General features: G+C 47.9%; 1 protein-coding gene across 1 annotated transcript in view; it reads left to right on the top strand.

The window, feature by feature from the left end:
• Window positions 1-16,337, top strand: part of LOC144163187 (uncharacterized) — an 87,576-nt gene that overhangs the window by 43,172 nt on the left and 28,067 nt on the right. The window contains exons 13-16 of the mRNA XM_077694018.1: window positions 554-685; window positions 1,438-1,597; window positions 3,904-3,999; window positions 13,175-13,396. Of these exons, the coding sequence (XP_077550144.1) occupies window positions 554-685; window positions 1,438-1,597; window positions 3,904-3,999; window positions 13,175-13,396 (610 nt within the window). The remainder of the gene's footprint in view (window positions 1-553; window positions 686-1,437; window positions 1,598-3,903; window positions 4,000-13,174; window positions 13,397-16,337) is intronic.

Genomic DNA, 16,337 nt, shown 5'->3' with positions numbered 1-16,337 from the left:
CTTGATTAATCTGAATGCGAGCCCTTGAACTTAAGAACTGTGAGCGAACACAACTCAAGCTTTTGATTTACACGTTTTATTTTGGGGCAGAATTCCCCTGGACACTTATCCCGTAGTTGCTTACATGACGTTGTGAAAGTGCCGAAGCCATGCATACCTGGCTGCCGGTAGTTCAATCAACTGAACACGACACGACCAGCTGGAAAAAACTGACCGTATCTTTAAAGCCTACAGCTTCAGTGGCCGTGAGCGAGGTAAAATTGACGACCGCTAGCACCCGGAGGACATTTCCACTATTTTAATTATACAGCAAAGACATTCTTTTTTACAACAGTGATTTTGCAACTGTGTGTGTATTTGATGAGGATTCATAGACGCTCCTCTGTACCAAACAGGCGCATGACTCCTGAGGTCATCACAAATGCCTTGCAGACAGTTTTACGTCGCATGCACTGTTCCTTGAACGAGTTGTGATAATGATCATAACAATGGCTGCTGGTTGCAATTTCATCGTGGCGTCTTTCTTTATTACTTTTTGGGTACCCGCTCACAGCCTGGGCATGCTACACGATGGCTGGCCGCACAACGACTGCCCGTCGAACGGCTTCATCATGTCCCCGAGCCGAGGAACCAAGGGCGAGACCACGTGGTCTTCGTGCAGCGCCCACGTAATCCACAAGATGGGGTGAGTAGTGCATACAGACAGCGTGTGAACAACTGTAAACACAACTGCCTTCTCTGGAGTCCCGTTGCTGCTCTTGATGCCACCGAAAGTGACGCCCTAAGTCACGTCAATTTCGATCCTACCATAACTAATTACTTGCGTTTAGGTTATAGGCCTAAGGACTGCCGGCAGCCTTCTCGTGCAAAGCGGGTACATTTTCCAGTCGGTTGTCTTCCTTTGAGGTTTGTGTTCCTTGAAATTTAAGCTTGACACAGCCACGTAGACCCAGCGAAGAACGCTAATGTGATTCAGAACACATTTGACCCTTCTAGGCGTCAAGATCACAGCTGAGCATGCTCCTTTCCAAGAGTCACAAACCCTGTGGCCCATGGCAAACGACCTCTAATGAGCACAAATTCAGTCAACCTTGAGGCCTTATTAGGATCAAAACTCTTGCTTTACTTTAGCCAGTTTCAATCAGAATCTGTTCGACCGTTTTCCCGCGTTAGGACGTCAATTGGACCTTCAAACCAACAGAGGGTAGAGGGAGTCGATGAGTAATGCGTAGAACTGGAAGGCTGGAATGGTAAGTTGAGGGAATTCAGTTCGCCAGCACATAGTTGCCACATGACCGCAAGTATGTAAATGCATCACACCGGCAGTGACAGAAATGGGCTCTTCCTAATTAAAAAAAAAGTCTTAGAAAATGTAATGTTGTAAATTATAAGTGATCCCCACTGCCTGACTGCATGCTATTTCGCACTCGTGCACAGAGACAAGACCTGCTTGTCAAACAGGCCAGACGGTGTCACTGGCCTCCCTGACCTGGAAAGCCTGCAGAACCTTCCGGGCCAAGAATGGGATGCCCACGACCAGTGCAAGATATTCCTTCGTGACCATGACGCCGAACTCTACAACACGAGCCTCATTAGTGTAAGTCGCCCCCTGGTTTAACCCGAAGAACTAAGCAAAGCAATTTTATAGCTTAAAGAGGCCATGAAGACAATATACAGTCTGGTTAATTGCGAAAGAACTAGCTCTTGGTAGCTTACCCAGCTCCATTCCAGTCACGAAATATGTTTTTATTCGAAAAAAAATGTGGTTGATTCCTCTGTCATAGGAATCGTTAAAACACGAAATTGAAATGTTCAGCGAGGTCTGCAGCTGACCATGATTTGCGGGTCGGCGGCTGTCTTGTGGGTCTAATTGGCGAGCGACCTTTTGCTGGCGGGTCGCTTCGGCAAAGATGTACTGGCGTTATTTCTGTGACGGATATGACGTCAGTGAAATCTTGGTGTCTCCCGGCATAAAACAGCTTCGTGTTAAAATATAATACCCGAAAACGAACAACCCTAAGTATAACCACAGTCCTTCTTTGAGGACTCTAGTATAACGTACTCTTTAGTTCTAAAGATTGCTTCCCCGCAAGAAGTCCCTGTGTGCAGGGTTCACCAATTATATTACCCTTGCTTCGTTGTACTGGCGTCATTTCCGTGACGGATATGGTGTCACTCAAATGTTGGTGTATCCCGCATAACAACACGTTTGTGTTAAAAACGCAAGGAATATTTGAAACCTTTCAAATTTAGCGCTTAAGTGACGAGATACGGGCAGGAGCGACGTAATATGGGCCACCAGAAAAAACATAGTTATGAGGCTCTTAACTGCACGTTAGCATTCACATGATATGATCAAATGGAACCAGTAGCCCCGCTACAACCGCCCAATCATGTTGCTTGGTGGCTCTGAGGTCGCCGGAAAGTTGTTGGTGAGCCTCCACTGTTTCATCCGTTTTCTGTAGTATCTATATTATTTGTTTGAAGTGTGCGATAAAATTGATACCGTGGTTATCTGACAAAGCGGTCTTTTTAATCAGCCAAACTTGTATTTTGTCTTCATGACCCCTTTAAAGGGACATTGAAATGAGCTCTCTGAAAACATATTTGTGGCTGCACTGGTCAATTTATTGATATGACTGTTTAGCGAGCCTATACCCTTAGCCGATCAGAAAAATGAAAACACTTAAAAGCATTCACCATTATGGCATCAACAACCGCTGTGACGTCACACTCATTTCCAAAGAGTTTTCATGCTATCTCAGCCTTCAGAATGCTGGTGTTCACCCTGTTCATGGTTATCTGGAGTTTTTTTTTTTTTTGTATAATCGCAAACTATACAGGTTACCCATTCTCGCAATCCGCTATATTAAGCCCTGTCGACTAACCAGCGCGTCGCCTTAGCCTACGCCAGTAAGTCAACGGGGTGACAGAAAGTCAGCGTTGATAGAAAAGCGGCGATTTAGAGTGAACTTTTCTGATTAAAATGCATGTTATTCGGTCGGAAACGAACAGAACATGGCCTTCGCAGTATCTACGTTATGTGGATTATGTAGTTAAACAATATTTACTACTCACCTCAGTGCCCTTTCATGGACCTCGTTGACAGGGTTTAGAACTACTTTGTAAGAAAATGTGGCACAATACAAGAGAACAACAAAGGACGGGTACAGAAAGGACATGCGGCTTTTGCATCTACTCCACCTGTAATGTGCACTGTTCTGAGTAGTTGTCTTTCATAGGGCAGCATTCACCTCTAATACAGCTTTGAATCATCCAACACGGCTGTGAAACTAGAATGACTGACCTAAGTAGTGTCTTATGTTAGCTTTATATTTATTTACCTGAAACCCACTTCTCTATCAGCCTGTATCTCATGCTTGAACATATACCAGTGCTTTGCGATGCACCCAGAAAGCAGTAGCTGATCCGGTGGCTTGTTTAGCTCTATCCTTCAGTGACGCCCCTTCAAGCTAGCGCATGATGTGAACGAATTTCACTTCTGGCCCAACGTATCAGTCAAGACAAAACAAAAACAGGCATTTATCTGTGGGCAGCTTAGTGATTACCCAGCTACTCCAAACACGCCGTCACGTGTGCTTTTAATAGCTATCGCACTACTACTATCGCAATAACAAAATAGCTTGCATTGATAGTTATGGCCTGATCGTAAGAGCATGCGCGACTTGCACGATACTACTTCCATGTGGAATGCCTGTTGTTTTTTACCGTTCTCAGAACGTTTTGTTGTTGTTGTTGTTGATGATGATGTGGGCCACACTCTGGTGTTGTGGTCTAACGTTCCTATGGTGGTTAGATAGATGGGTTCAGGAAGAGGCTGTTGCCACGGTTACTATTCTCCTTCTCGTCACACTGCTGTCCTTGTCGTTTCTTTTTCCGTAGAATGTGTGCGAGCAAGTGATCTGCAAGACGCGCAACCGCCAGGGCTACTACAAGGCTGGGCCAGCTCTGGATGGCACCTTCTGCGGAGACTACAACGTGTGTGAGCCACAGCGCATATATAGTCTCACCGAAAACTGTCTGTCTGTCTGTCTGTCTGTCTGGTATACGAATGATACAGTGGTAGAGACAACGGGGGTGAGATAAACAGGGGAAGCGGAGTGTAGGGGGAGGTGGAAGGGGGTGGCGGAAAGTCCATGCAGAGAGACCTTCGTGTGCCACGTCCTGCGCAAGGGTCCCGCGCACGTCTCCTTTCACTCCTCGCCTTTCTCTCCCCTGCCGCCCATCTCTCCCCGTTATCGGGCCGCTGCTCCGGGCCGGGCGCTTGCGGAAGGGGGTGTGGTTTGACCTCTGGCGCTCGAAAGCAAAACTGGTCACCCCGCGAAGACGACTGCCCGAGGTAGTGTGGTGTAGCTTTCGCTTCAAAAGATGGAATAAAGAGTAGCAGGAGGGCGATGAGGGCACCGGCGTCTGCTGCCTCGTTGCCGGAGGGGGTAGTGTGTGCGGGAGTCCAGAAAAGAACAGTGTGAATCGGCCGTCAGGTGGAGAGGACAGCAGAAGTAAAGGAGATGCTGCCAGCGTTGAAATTATGAACAATACCCGCCGCGGTGACTCAGTGGCTAAGGCGTTGTGCTGCTGAGCACGAGGACGCGTGTTCGATGCCCGACCGCGGCGGCCGGTTTTCTGATGGAGACGAAAATCAAAAACGCCCTTGTGTACGAGATTTCGGCGCACATTAAAGATCTCCAGGTGGTCAAAACTAATCCGGAGCCCTCCACTACGGCACACCACATCGCCTGCGTTGCGTCAGCGAGTTAAACCTTACAACCAATCAAATTATGAACGACAATTTCAGAGGCGCTGACAATGGCGAGAGCAGCGGAGAAGGTCATGGCGAGTGCTATGGGAGCCTCCCCTGTCTCATCAAGAGAGCTAGCAGCAATGGAAGCAGCTGTAGTTACTTGGCTCCCTATAGCAGCGGCGGCGAGGGTGTCTAGGGGATCAGATTTCTACTGAACGGCGTCGTTCCAAGAGCAGTGTGTACTATGAAGGACCTTAGCGCGTGGTGAACAGCGTGTGGTGTAGTCCGTAGAGGGCATATCTAATGGGCGCTAGACGATGTGGACGTGTTATTGGACGTTCACGCCTATTTGGCGCTTGTCTTTGAGAGTATAGAAAAAGCTGTCAGAAAGTCGATGCAGAATGTGGCAGCCCGTTACGGTGAGAGTGAGGCGATTGTATTGAGAGACGATGGCTTCGCACAACTCGTCTAGTGTGAAATTTTTCCCGCGTCAGAAGGCGCTGTGTGGAGGTATTACGCGTTAGACCAAAGGCCTGATTTTGCACTTTTCGAAGAATTGGGTTGACAGTGTCTATATCTACCGTAGGTAGGGGTAAGTATGGTAAGTGCACACTTAATGTGCTGAGGATGAAATCCTGTATGAGGCGGGGGCAATCAACTTCATTAAAGGGACCCTGCAACGCTTTTGAAAGTCGTAAATGCTTCAGAACGTAGTCAACCAACACATCCAGTACGTAGATTAGGGGGTCGCGAAGTACCTCAGCCAATATTGGCGACTATATGCCCGTCAGATAAGTTACAAACTAGTTCAAAGGATTTTTTTTTCTTTGGTTGTCTTTGAGTTCTTCCACCGCTCAAATTGCGTCATTACAGCAATGTAGCGACTATTAGCCGGCTTTCCTCCAGTCTCAGAAATGAACACATCCGATAGCCACTTAAAAAAAAACAACTACAGAAGCAAAGGCGAAACGAAAGGTGTATCTGGGGCCCTATGCTCGACTTCCCAAATTCACAGTGTACTGTGAATTTGCCGGAAGTCTTTTCTGATTGGCTTTCAGTTTTGGTCATGTGCTTCCGTTTCACAAAGGGGTTGTGTGTGCTTTCGTCATTTTGACGTTTCATGACGTTTACGGGTTCTTGGTTTACGGTGTGCCTTATTTCTCTCTACCGAAAACGCATAATTCTTGGCCGGAAATTAAAAACTACAATAAATGCAGCGGAAATGACAACGTACGCCTGTCTTTGCTATTCAATAACAATACAGCTTGTATGTCACGCCATCTCATGGATTGGCTGAGAAGGCGTGACATAATTTAAACAGTTGGCGGACGAACACGTCACAAATTGGCAACTTTAGCCTGCGTAGAAGTTACGTAATGTTACGTAAAGGCTTGAAAATGGCGGCTGCTGTCGCCGTAAAATAGGGAAAAAAATTTCGCCGACCTACGGCGCCGTGAAAACCCCGTGAATTTTCAGCAGGCGCAGTGTTTCATGACCCGTGGTTTAGAGCATGTTTTCAACCGAAAGAAATAATACTTTTGAATGTATCAAAAATAACGTGCCGTAGATTGCTGTGATGTTTAGCAATAAAACAAATCTTACTTGTTTGGCGTAACAGCAACATAAGAGGAAGTACATAGCCTCTCCATGACAAAGAGAACCCAATGCATGGCATTTGTTTACACTCCTCCTAGTAAGCTGCTCGGTCACATGATCGAACTCAAGAGAAAAATGACAAAGAAAAGTGACTGTTTTATGCATTGCTGCGCTCATTGAAGTCGAGCTTGACGAATGAGTGAATGGGCGACATCGGTACGCCCCGTGGTTATGAGGCGTAGCGCTTCGCTGCCCTTATGCGTCATACAAGCGATGGTCCCGGCGGTTTTTTTTTTTTTTCTGTGATCACCTCATAAACTTGTAACATGACAGCAGACGATAGCGTGGCAGCGATGGCAGCCGGGAAGATGATAACGCAACAAAGCTTGCATTGAAGCAGAGAGATCTACTATGTTTCTAAAAGCAATTGAAAGAAGTAAATAGATACTGTAAAAAGATTGCGTGATGTTCTTAATTAAGCTCAACATCCCCCTTTCGCTCACTTTTGGATCAACGTTACTCGATCAACATGGGATGTTGACACCAATTTTGACATGCAGAAGTGTGTTTTCCTTGACAGCCTCTGCTACCGTCTTACTTTTTATAATATATGCCAGGGATTTTTCTATCTTGTCTGGGCAATATTTGATACCTTGGTTGTGATCTTTATGACTGAAGCGTCAAATTACACTGCCTGTCGTCATAGCTATGCGTGCAATACGTCCTGATTGCTTACGTTCTGCTTACGCAAAACATGGCGAATTCACTGTGAATTTGTGCAGCGGAGAATAGGGCCCCTGCTGCCATGAGCAAATTACGCAGTGCGGCTCCGTTCTGGTGATGACTATAGCTTTGGCAGGGCTTCCAGACGGGAAAGAAAGAGTATAAGCGTTAATCGGAAATGTTGCAGAGTCCCTTTAAGTCCTGATACCTGGAAGACGCGGTCGATAAGGTGGCGTGTGGTTGGCTGCAGTACAAAGTTTAGTGAAAGCATCAGTGTTGTGGGGATTATCTTGAATGTATAGCCAGGTATGATACTGGTGCCGCAGAACAAGTATGCAAAATACTTGTTGAATGACCTGGCGGTCAATGATAACGAAAATTTCCGGGGGAGAGGAGCATGGTAATTTAGGCGAAAGCAGAACCTCCTATTTGTGGAGAGCAGCGCAACGTGCCGACATGCTGAACACAGTGTCGGTAGCTTTCTGAAGTTTCCTCTACGCGGCCGTCGGACACCCAAGTCATTCCGAGGGTGACATCGTCCTCGTCGCGAGTACTGGAGGTAAAGAATTGGGTCAAGCGGGGCCGCTGTAAGTGGCGCGGTCAAATTAAAAAGGACAGAAGAGAGTACCAACCCTTGAAGTGTACCGAAGCTTTCTAAGGAGATATAAGGAAAACTAAACTAAGTTTTCCAAAGGTTATGGTGGCAGTGCGGCCCTGGGAAAAACTAGTATTGTAAGTGTGAATAATTCTGCCGGAGCCTATGGCATGTACGCCACCGCATATAATGTAGTGTAAGGCGTTCTGGAAGGCACCCTGGAGATCAAGACCTTGGACTGCCTTGGTATCTTTGGAGGTTAAGGGAGGGAGGGCAGGAGGGGGTTGGTGACGTCATGCTTCAGACAGAGCATGACGTCCACGTTGATAGCTTCTGCCAGCGGCGGCCACGTTGTCATCGCGCTGGACACTGGCTCTATCATTAACCACTCCAGGACAACCACTCCAGGAGCACATTTCCAAATGTACAGACGAAAGAGGTGGGGAAGAGAGACAGCGAGAAATATAGACGGAGAGAGAGTAGAGAGAGAGAGAGAAACGCATGGTGTCTGGAAGATGGAAGTGATCCTGTAGTCGGTAGAGGCTGTTGCCGAGGCTAACTCTCACAGCTGGGCTGCTACTGGCCGGATGGGGCTCTCTGACCAGCTTTGTAGTCCGCTCGCGTATTCCACGAACGTGTGCGGTATGCTCAAACCGGGACGTGTGCACCCCGTGGCGGCATCCTTGATCCTTTTGAGGCAGAAGCCGACGTCTGTAGCAAAACGCTGCCGCTTTTTTAGCGGTATTGTCCGGAGCGGGGTATTGAGTTAGGCTTTACTTAATGTGCCAAAGCTACATGTTGGCGGCGAGGCGGCCAAGGTAAAGGGCTCAGGATTAACCGCAATCTGCGTTTACACAATGTCAACCAAAACCTTGACCCATGGCTGCTCTTAAGGCGCACCTTAATGAGAAGTACAGCCGTTGCAGCCGCAAACGGAACTCGCTATTTAAGGCGTATTTGTGTGGAACAATGAGGTGTAAAACTGCGCGGTGGATACCGGGAGTGTCTTGTTAAGAAAGTGTTGATTGAAGACATATATCCCTGCTCACGTCACGGCGTGTGAAGCTTAGAGTGTTTATTGAAATATCCCTATTCGCTTTGGGGTGGGCGAAGACTGTGAGCCAATGGCGTGTGCAATCGGAAAATTAATATGCCCGTGTTTAAAGCCTGACACGGGGTGACATACCAAGAGAGTAACACGGCGCTGCAAAGCTGTATTTGACGACGCTTTAAAAAACTGGTAATCAACTTTAGCATTTCATTGTCAGCCATATCAATCAATCAATCAATCAATCAATCAATCAATCAATCAATCAATCAATCAATCAATCAATCAATCAATCAATCAATCAATCAATCAATCAATCAATCAATCAATCAATCAATCAATCAATCAATCAATCAATCAATCAATCAATCAATCAATCAATCAATCAATGTGCATGCCTTAAGAAATCAAATGTGCCGGTGTTTCTGTTAACGGCATGCGTCGGTGGCAGCCAGGAAAGAGCGTTGCTGGGCAACGTCCTTCTGTTGGAGTTTGAAGCCACTCACTCAAGGTCACAGAGTGCGAGAATGCCGCGCGAGCAAGAAAACGCGTTGCGTGGCGACCCTTAGGTCAGTCGGTGTTTGGCGCTACAGGGGGTAGTGTTCGAAGCGCATCGCCTGCTACCGTGGATAAACAAGCGGTGCAACGCTGCTCTAACGCTACCCCTCGCATTCCTCTTAATGAAGCAATTTTCAATTTTACGCATATGCAAAAACCATGTACCCCTCCGGCTAACGACGACGATGGTTAAACGCGAAGCTTACTCGTGATGGATTCTTTCGTTTGCCAATCCCACACTGCGAGTACGTGCTACTCTGGAGGTACGCACCGCATTTCTAGCATACCCACACCAATTCTCGGGTGTGCACTCCGTAGGGCCAACGTTTGGGTTTTGGGTTTATGGCGTGAATCGGTACCTGCTGCTTGGCGTTCGCTTCGGCCACGTCGAAATGGCTGCAATCGGATAGACGCCAGCTTCATAACGGGAGGGTCCCAAGTTCGATTCAGGCTATTTCCCCCACGATGATTCATCATCATCGTCAGAAAAATTTGGCTTTGCTGCAGGGTGTATGGGCGTGGAATGACATCAGTGAGGACACTAAAGCTTCGCTGTAATAACCTCGAAGCTTCTCGTCGGGGGGGTATGAAGCTCGCCGATCAAAAATTTCACAGCGCCAAGCATGAGGTCGTGGGGAGATTGGGGCAGTTGTCACGACGGAAAATGTACACACTTGGACCGCGTTGCAGTGGGCTAGATTTGAAAGAAATACGTATTCAAACCTGGTTTCAAGCGGTGGCTCAGTGGCTAAGGCGTTCTGCTACTTCAAACGTATTCAAGCGGTGGCTCAGTGGCTAAGGCGTTCTGCTGCTGAGCACGAGGTCGCGGTTTCGATTCCCGGCCGCGGCGGCCGCTTTTCTGATGGAGGCGAAAAGCGAAAACGCCCGTGTGTGCGAGATTTCGGCGCACGTTAAAGATCCCCAGGTGGTCAAAATTAATCCGGAGCCCTCCACTACGGCGCGCCTCATCGCCTGCGTTGCGTCGGTGCCTTAAACCTTACAATCAATCAATCAAGACTGGCAGGGGTGCGAACCCAGGCCGTTCTTTATAAAACCCGAAATTCTACCACTGGGTTTCTGAGGCCGCTCAGCAGCGCTCTTTTAACAGTTGTTCAAAAGACCAGAAGAATTCCAAATGAACCAGAAGGTGGCGCTGAATGCGTACGAGTAGTTCCTGGCTTGCAGTCATTTGGCTGGACAAACACGGGTTTCGCCCGAAAAAGACAGGAATGACGGGACGGGCGCAAACGCTCACATAACTTTTAAAAACGATAGTCTTTTGCTACTTGAACGGAAAAATTTTGGTCTGTCTGTCTATCTGTCTGTGACTCGATTCAGCCCCCCGGCCAAAGTGAAACTGAATCTGCGAATAGTCTTGGATACTCACAGCCGAATCTAAACGTCTAAGTCGAGTGGTAATGTTCATGCTTGTCAACATGTTTTAACAAGAACAAGACATAACGCAAATGTAAGGCACAAAATCAATACACTAGTCATATTTGCAGTGTTCCTTTGTTAGAAAATTTACGGATGCCTGCTTTTTGCGATAGCAACTGCAGAAAACGGTCACCTGCTGTTCTCCGCGCTACCTGGTGGAATTAAAAAAAAATAAACGGCAAAAATGGCCCATCTCCCCACGAGGGAGACTCGAGTAAATGTGTCGCATAGGGGGTGGGTGTATTGCGTTAACGTTTAGTGTTTGGGGAGTTGGTGGTAGTGAATGCGTTGTATCAGCAGCTTCTTGACGTAGTTTGAATGAGTCAAGGATATAAGGCGCGTTCGTAGCCTCCCATTCTGTGTCGGCTTTGCGGCGCAGTGGGTAGAGCACCATGTACATTGCGTTCCGCCCGCAGGGTCGAGGGATCGAAACCAGGCGCCGGATAGTATTTTTTTTATATACAGGGTGTTGCAACGATAACTGGAACACTTTAAAAATTTTTCCTGAGCGATCCGCCGCTCTGTTCGCGCTCAAACTTCATACAAATGTCGCATTTTGTGGTCTATTTTGTTTGACACCGGGAACAACAACGGTACTTACCTGTTTATTCTGAAAATAAATAAAAACGATTTTCGCCTATGGAAAAATGGCCGCTGATTTGGACGTGCGAGCCAGCGCAAGTTGATGTTGGAACGACGGAACCACCTGCAGAGTGAAACGCATGTTTGGGATTCACGTACGGAGCCAAATGGTGCAGCAGATGATCAGAAAATGCACCTAGAAATGAGCTAACAGACGATCAGAAAACCCGGTTTTCGGGCTCGCACGTCCAAATCGCCGCCATTTTCCCATAGGCGAAAATCGTTTTTATTTATTTTCAGAATAAACAGGTAAGTACCGTTGTTGTTCCCGGTGTCAAACAAAATAGACCACAAAATGCGACCTTTGTGTGAAGTTTGAGCGTGAACAGAGCGGCGGATCGCTCAGGAAAAATTTTTAAAGTGTTCCAGTTATCGTTGCAACACCCTGTATAGTGTAGGGGGAGGGGTGCGGACTACGACTACGGACGTCAACGCGGGTGACATAGTCAGTTACTGAAATGCTCTGCATTTAAAATGAAACGGCAACAGCAGAGAAAGGCTACACTAGATGGGTTCCGCGTTCCGCTTGGAATGCTCGTGGAGTAGGGCAACGTGGTTCTATAAACGTTGTAGTCGGCTGCCTCGATTCACGCGCGTCTCCGCCGTGTGGAAGCGCTGGCATCGATGCACCCGACTTGGAGCAGTGGAACGCGGTACATTTAAATTGACTTGAGCAAACCTCTAGCGTGTTATCTTGGGAGGAACGAGGCGGGAGAGGAACAGCATGAGAGTTTAGCGGGAAATGGAAGGGAAGCATTAATTGCCAGGGGCGCCAGTCGACTATCGTCTTGAGCTGACATTTGCAACGAAAGGAGCAGATACACGGCCAATTTCCATTCAACAGACCACACATGTAACTACAATTGTATCACGTTACTCATTCGCACATATTACAAAACAGCATAGTCGGTGAAGGCAGCGCAACCACGTTTCTAAAGATACGAGTCAAGATAGAGTATCTCTTCTTGTTTCTGAAGGAACACTTTTGTGTCACTCACGCAATCTCCTCCCTTCTTTCTGACGCGACAGGCCTCTGGGATTTCCCGTGCCTTAGTGTCGCTGCACCTGGGCAGAGCATTAACCTCTTTGAACAGTGGCACGCATTCGCCAGACGTGCAGGCCAGGCCGCTAGCGGGCAAGTGCGCACTACTTTTGTTTTAGGGCGCAGCGTTTTTGTCGCCCGTTGGTGGGCTGAGCCGCGTCGCCGTCGCCGTGACCGAGCGAACGATGGCTGGACCGACGAGTGAAAGAAAATGCGAACGATGAAAGGAAGCAAAGGAGGACAGTGTCGCGAAATTGGGAGGGGACGGCGGGTCGCCGTGGCGGCGCGAGGCAGCGCTCTCCGAAGATGTGCGGTGGGGGAGAGGAGGGGGCAGTATGCTGTGCCCGCACTAGGCGCTCGACGGCGCGACCCTTGGCGAAGACGTGAGGGGGTGTGCGCGTGACTATGATGGGCGTTCGCTTAAGACGCACTTCTCGCCGCCGACGCAGAGGCTCATCATCGCTGCCGCCGAGAGAGCCCACGAATGAGAGCTGACTCAGCACACTGCAGCTGTGTCCACATATTTCATTAGGGAGTATCGTAATCGCCCGCCAATTTTTTAACGGAAAGGTCATGCTCATGCATACGGTCATTCATGCAACGTACGGTCTGCGCTATGCAGGCTTTATCGCACTTTAAGGGCATCTGATAAACCATGCCAACTTTGCAGTCCACATAGGGGTTGGCGTGCTTCTTTCCGCCCCTTTTACCCTTTCACGCAAGATACCCATCTGGAAACGGAATGCCGTTTCTCTTGCACGCACAACGCAGTGGTGTCTTCACGGCCAGTGCACCCGGGCCCGTGAGGGATCCCTGCCGGTGGTCTCCGGAGGCTGGGGTCCGTGGCGCAGAGACGCCTGCCACTCGGGGTGTCTCGACAACGCGAGAGGCTTCAGCCGGGACCGGCGCCGCTGTGACCGGCCCAGGCCCCGGAACACCGCCAGGACGTGCCGGGGCGATGCTCTGAGGACGAAGCTTTGCGACGATTCGAAGGTGCGTGCGGTATTGACGTCTGCTCTCGGCACATCTACCCTCTGCACTCTACATCTTCACGGCAAACAAAGAGAGAGATAGAAATTGGCGTGGTGGAACATGGTTAAACCGAGTTGAACGAGCGATAGCTTACTCAGGACATTAACTGTACAGTATCCAGCAGGCGTATTCACCACTTTGCCCAGATATGTGACACACGAGAAGAGATCGATCACGTCATATGCGTGTGTTCAAAGTGCGCCAAGCATAGGCAGGAACTCATATTATCTTTGGGCATGCCGCTTGATGCGGGACTTGAGTTAAGGTCTGTTTTGGGTCTCTGGTTGGGCCCAGCCAGGCTGCGCGTGCAACCAAAGCTGTTTTGGTGCTTCTTTCTAGCAGAGGGCTGGACAGAGGTTTGCGAAGAACTTGTTTCTGTATGCGACTTGGATTTTTGCGTGCATCATTCGTCTTCTCATTTTTTAAAATTATTTGTTCTGCTTATTCTTTTTGTTCTCTCTGATCACAGGACGTTGCAAGCCAGCGAAACGGTTAGGTTTCTATTAAATTTGCCGTTTCTATTAAATTTGCTCTCTCTTACTCAGTGTGTTTGAAGTTTGCCATAAGATTTGTATAGTTGTAATTGATACGAAGCAGTCTTTTCAATGAACCCATCTTGTATTTTGTCTTCATGGATGTCAATTTGCTACAAAGGGATACCCAGATATAGAAACTCACGCTAGTACAACGGACGTGTTATTCTCGCTATTTTTATCCTTTTCTTTCCTACGTTTCGCACCTTTACCGTGAATGAGGTGAGCGTCTATTTCAGTACGGGGAGCGTAGCTCGCTTGTCATCGTGTGCGCATGTTTGTTAATACGGTTTAGTCACAAACATGATGACGATTATGATGAATGCGGCGGCGATGATGATGATGATAGGGTTGGTGATGTTGATGACGACTATGACGCTGATCAGGGCGATGACGATGAGTCTACTTCGTCGATAAGAAAACATTACGAAATGTAAGAAAGGTTAACGCGACAACATGAGATGAGCTGTGCTTTAGGAGGTTTTACGTTCTTCGCGCTCTTTATTCCGGCACAACTAGTGCCAATTATGCCGGTATTTCAGATTTGTTTAGATTCCCTAATAAAAAAATGGGGTTGATGCCTCTCTCGTAGACATCGGCAAAACACGAAAGTGAAATGTGACAGGAGCATTTCAATGTTTATTGGGCATCCATATGGACTTGCACATCGCTATTGATATTACGTCGGTGTGTCACCGTTAGACGCATCAACTTTAGACACTGGATTGCACGCGCCGGAACATTGCGCAAATCCGACTGAAACCACAGCCCCTTGAAAACCATGCGAACGAAACTGAACCGAAACCGAAAGCAGTAGGTGGGGAAGGGTGCCTCAATTCACCCGCATCACGGGTAAACGAAGACGCTGGCATCGAGGCGCCAATTGTTGGCGCTCATTAGCGTCATGATGAACTACTTCGCTTCGCCTCTTCTAGACGGCAGCACCACCTGAATAAAGAAAGTTGTGGGAAAGATATAAGGCGCGTTCGTAAACCTACTTGCGGTTGAATTCAGAGCGCAGTTGGCATAACGCTATGTACCTTCCGTTGCGGCGAGACAGTTCGTGGTTCCAAACAGGGCGGAGCCGCGTCAACTGAACTTTTTCTGGTGATGTCATTTCATTGAGCGATAGGACGCCGGTGAGATTTTGGTGTACCCGGGTATAAAAGATTTTCGTGTTAAAAATAGTTTACAGTATTCAAACTGCTTTCGAGGTAAATTGGAATATTACGTGTCTATAAAATATTATTTCAGGACGTAACAGGGAACATGTCAGTAACGATGACGAAACAAGCTTTACGGACGAGAATACGCTAACACTTTATTCTGTGTTTAGACGCAGCAAACACCTCGAGTAGCCTGTTTCGCTAACAAGAGTCGTAGAATATGAGACTTAACTTATGTTCACATTGCGGGGAAGTTAGAAGATACCCCCCCACACCATCTCGCACTGCCGCGCCGTGCTTCCCCTTCCGCTACCCAAACAACCCTCGACTCATGGCTGTCTGCCCTCGCTCGCTCGGACGCCCAGTCCCAATGCGCCCTGGTCGACAGGGCTCCGACCCACAGACCTGCCCTTCCGCGGCTCAGCCGTCCTTGCTAAGCCTATCCGGAAATAAAACGTTTCTCTCCTTTTCTGTCTCTCCAAATGAATTCACTACGCCGCATTAACCTTTATGTGCAACTGGAATGCTGTCCCAGAATGTCGCCTTAAACATCGCCAGTGGCGTGGCTGCGGCGTTCACGTTCGTAGTGGCATCGTTCCGAAATTCCCTATTCCCGTGTTTTCAAGCTATTCTCCGCGTTTCTTAATATTCCATCACAATGTGTTACTCTTTTACGTTGGGTCTCGCCGTCGGAGTCGCGAATCCCCCTTCTTTTGTCCCTTTCGTTCTGCCTGTCTGTCTTTCTTTCTTTCTTTCTTTCTTTCTTTCTTTCTTTCTTTCTTTCTTTCTTTCTTTCTTTCTTTCTTTCTTTCTTTCTTTCTTTCTTTTTTTCTTTTTTTTTTACGGGTGACGCGTTTCCCTTCGTCTTCTATGAGTCACACTTATGAGTCAAAGCTTTCTGCGATGTTTTGCCCCTATTCCGGCAGAGGACCATCTCAGGTATGTTGACTTATCACTGATAAGTAAACATATGTTTGCATATTCAATGGTGACGCCCGCAATTCACAAGCGGCATATCACTACTACTAATAAACTACTCAATGCGCATGCGTGGCATTCAGTGCACGCTTTTAACTCGCGCTTGCACGTTCCTGCTCAAGTACCTCACAACTGTACAGTTCCCATCATTCACGTTCCGTGTCAAGAACGTTCTGTGATAAAGCTCGAATATGCACTCGCGTTTCATTTCTAGACTGAGATATT

The sequence above is a fragment of the Haemaphysalis longicornis genome, unplaced genomic scaffold, assembly GCF_048455015.1.
Source record: "Haemaphysalis longicornis isolate Haplotype H1 unplaced genomic scaffold, Haemaphysalis longicornis Haplotype H1 scaffold_12, whole genome shotgun sequence".
Lineage (NCBI taxonomy): Eukaryota > Metazoa > Arthropoda > Arachnida > Ixodida > Ixodidae > Haemaphysalis > Haemaphysalis longicornis.
This window is presented reverse-complemented; position numbering and strand designations above follow the sequence as displayed.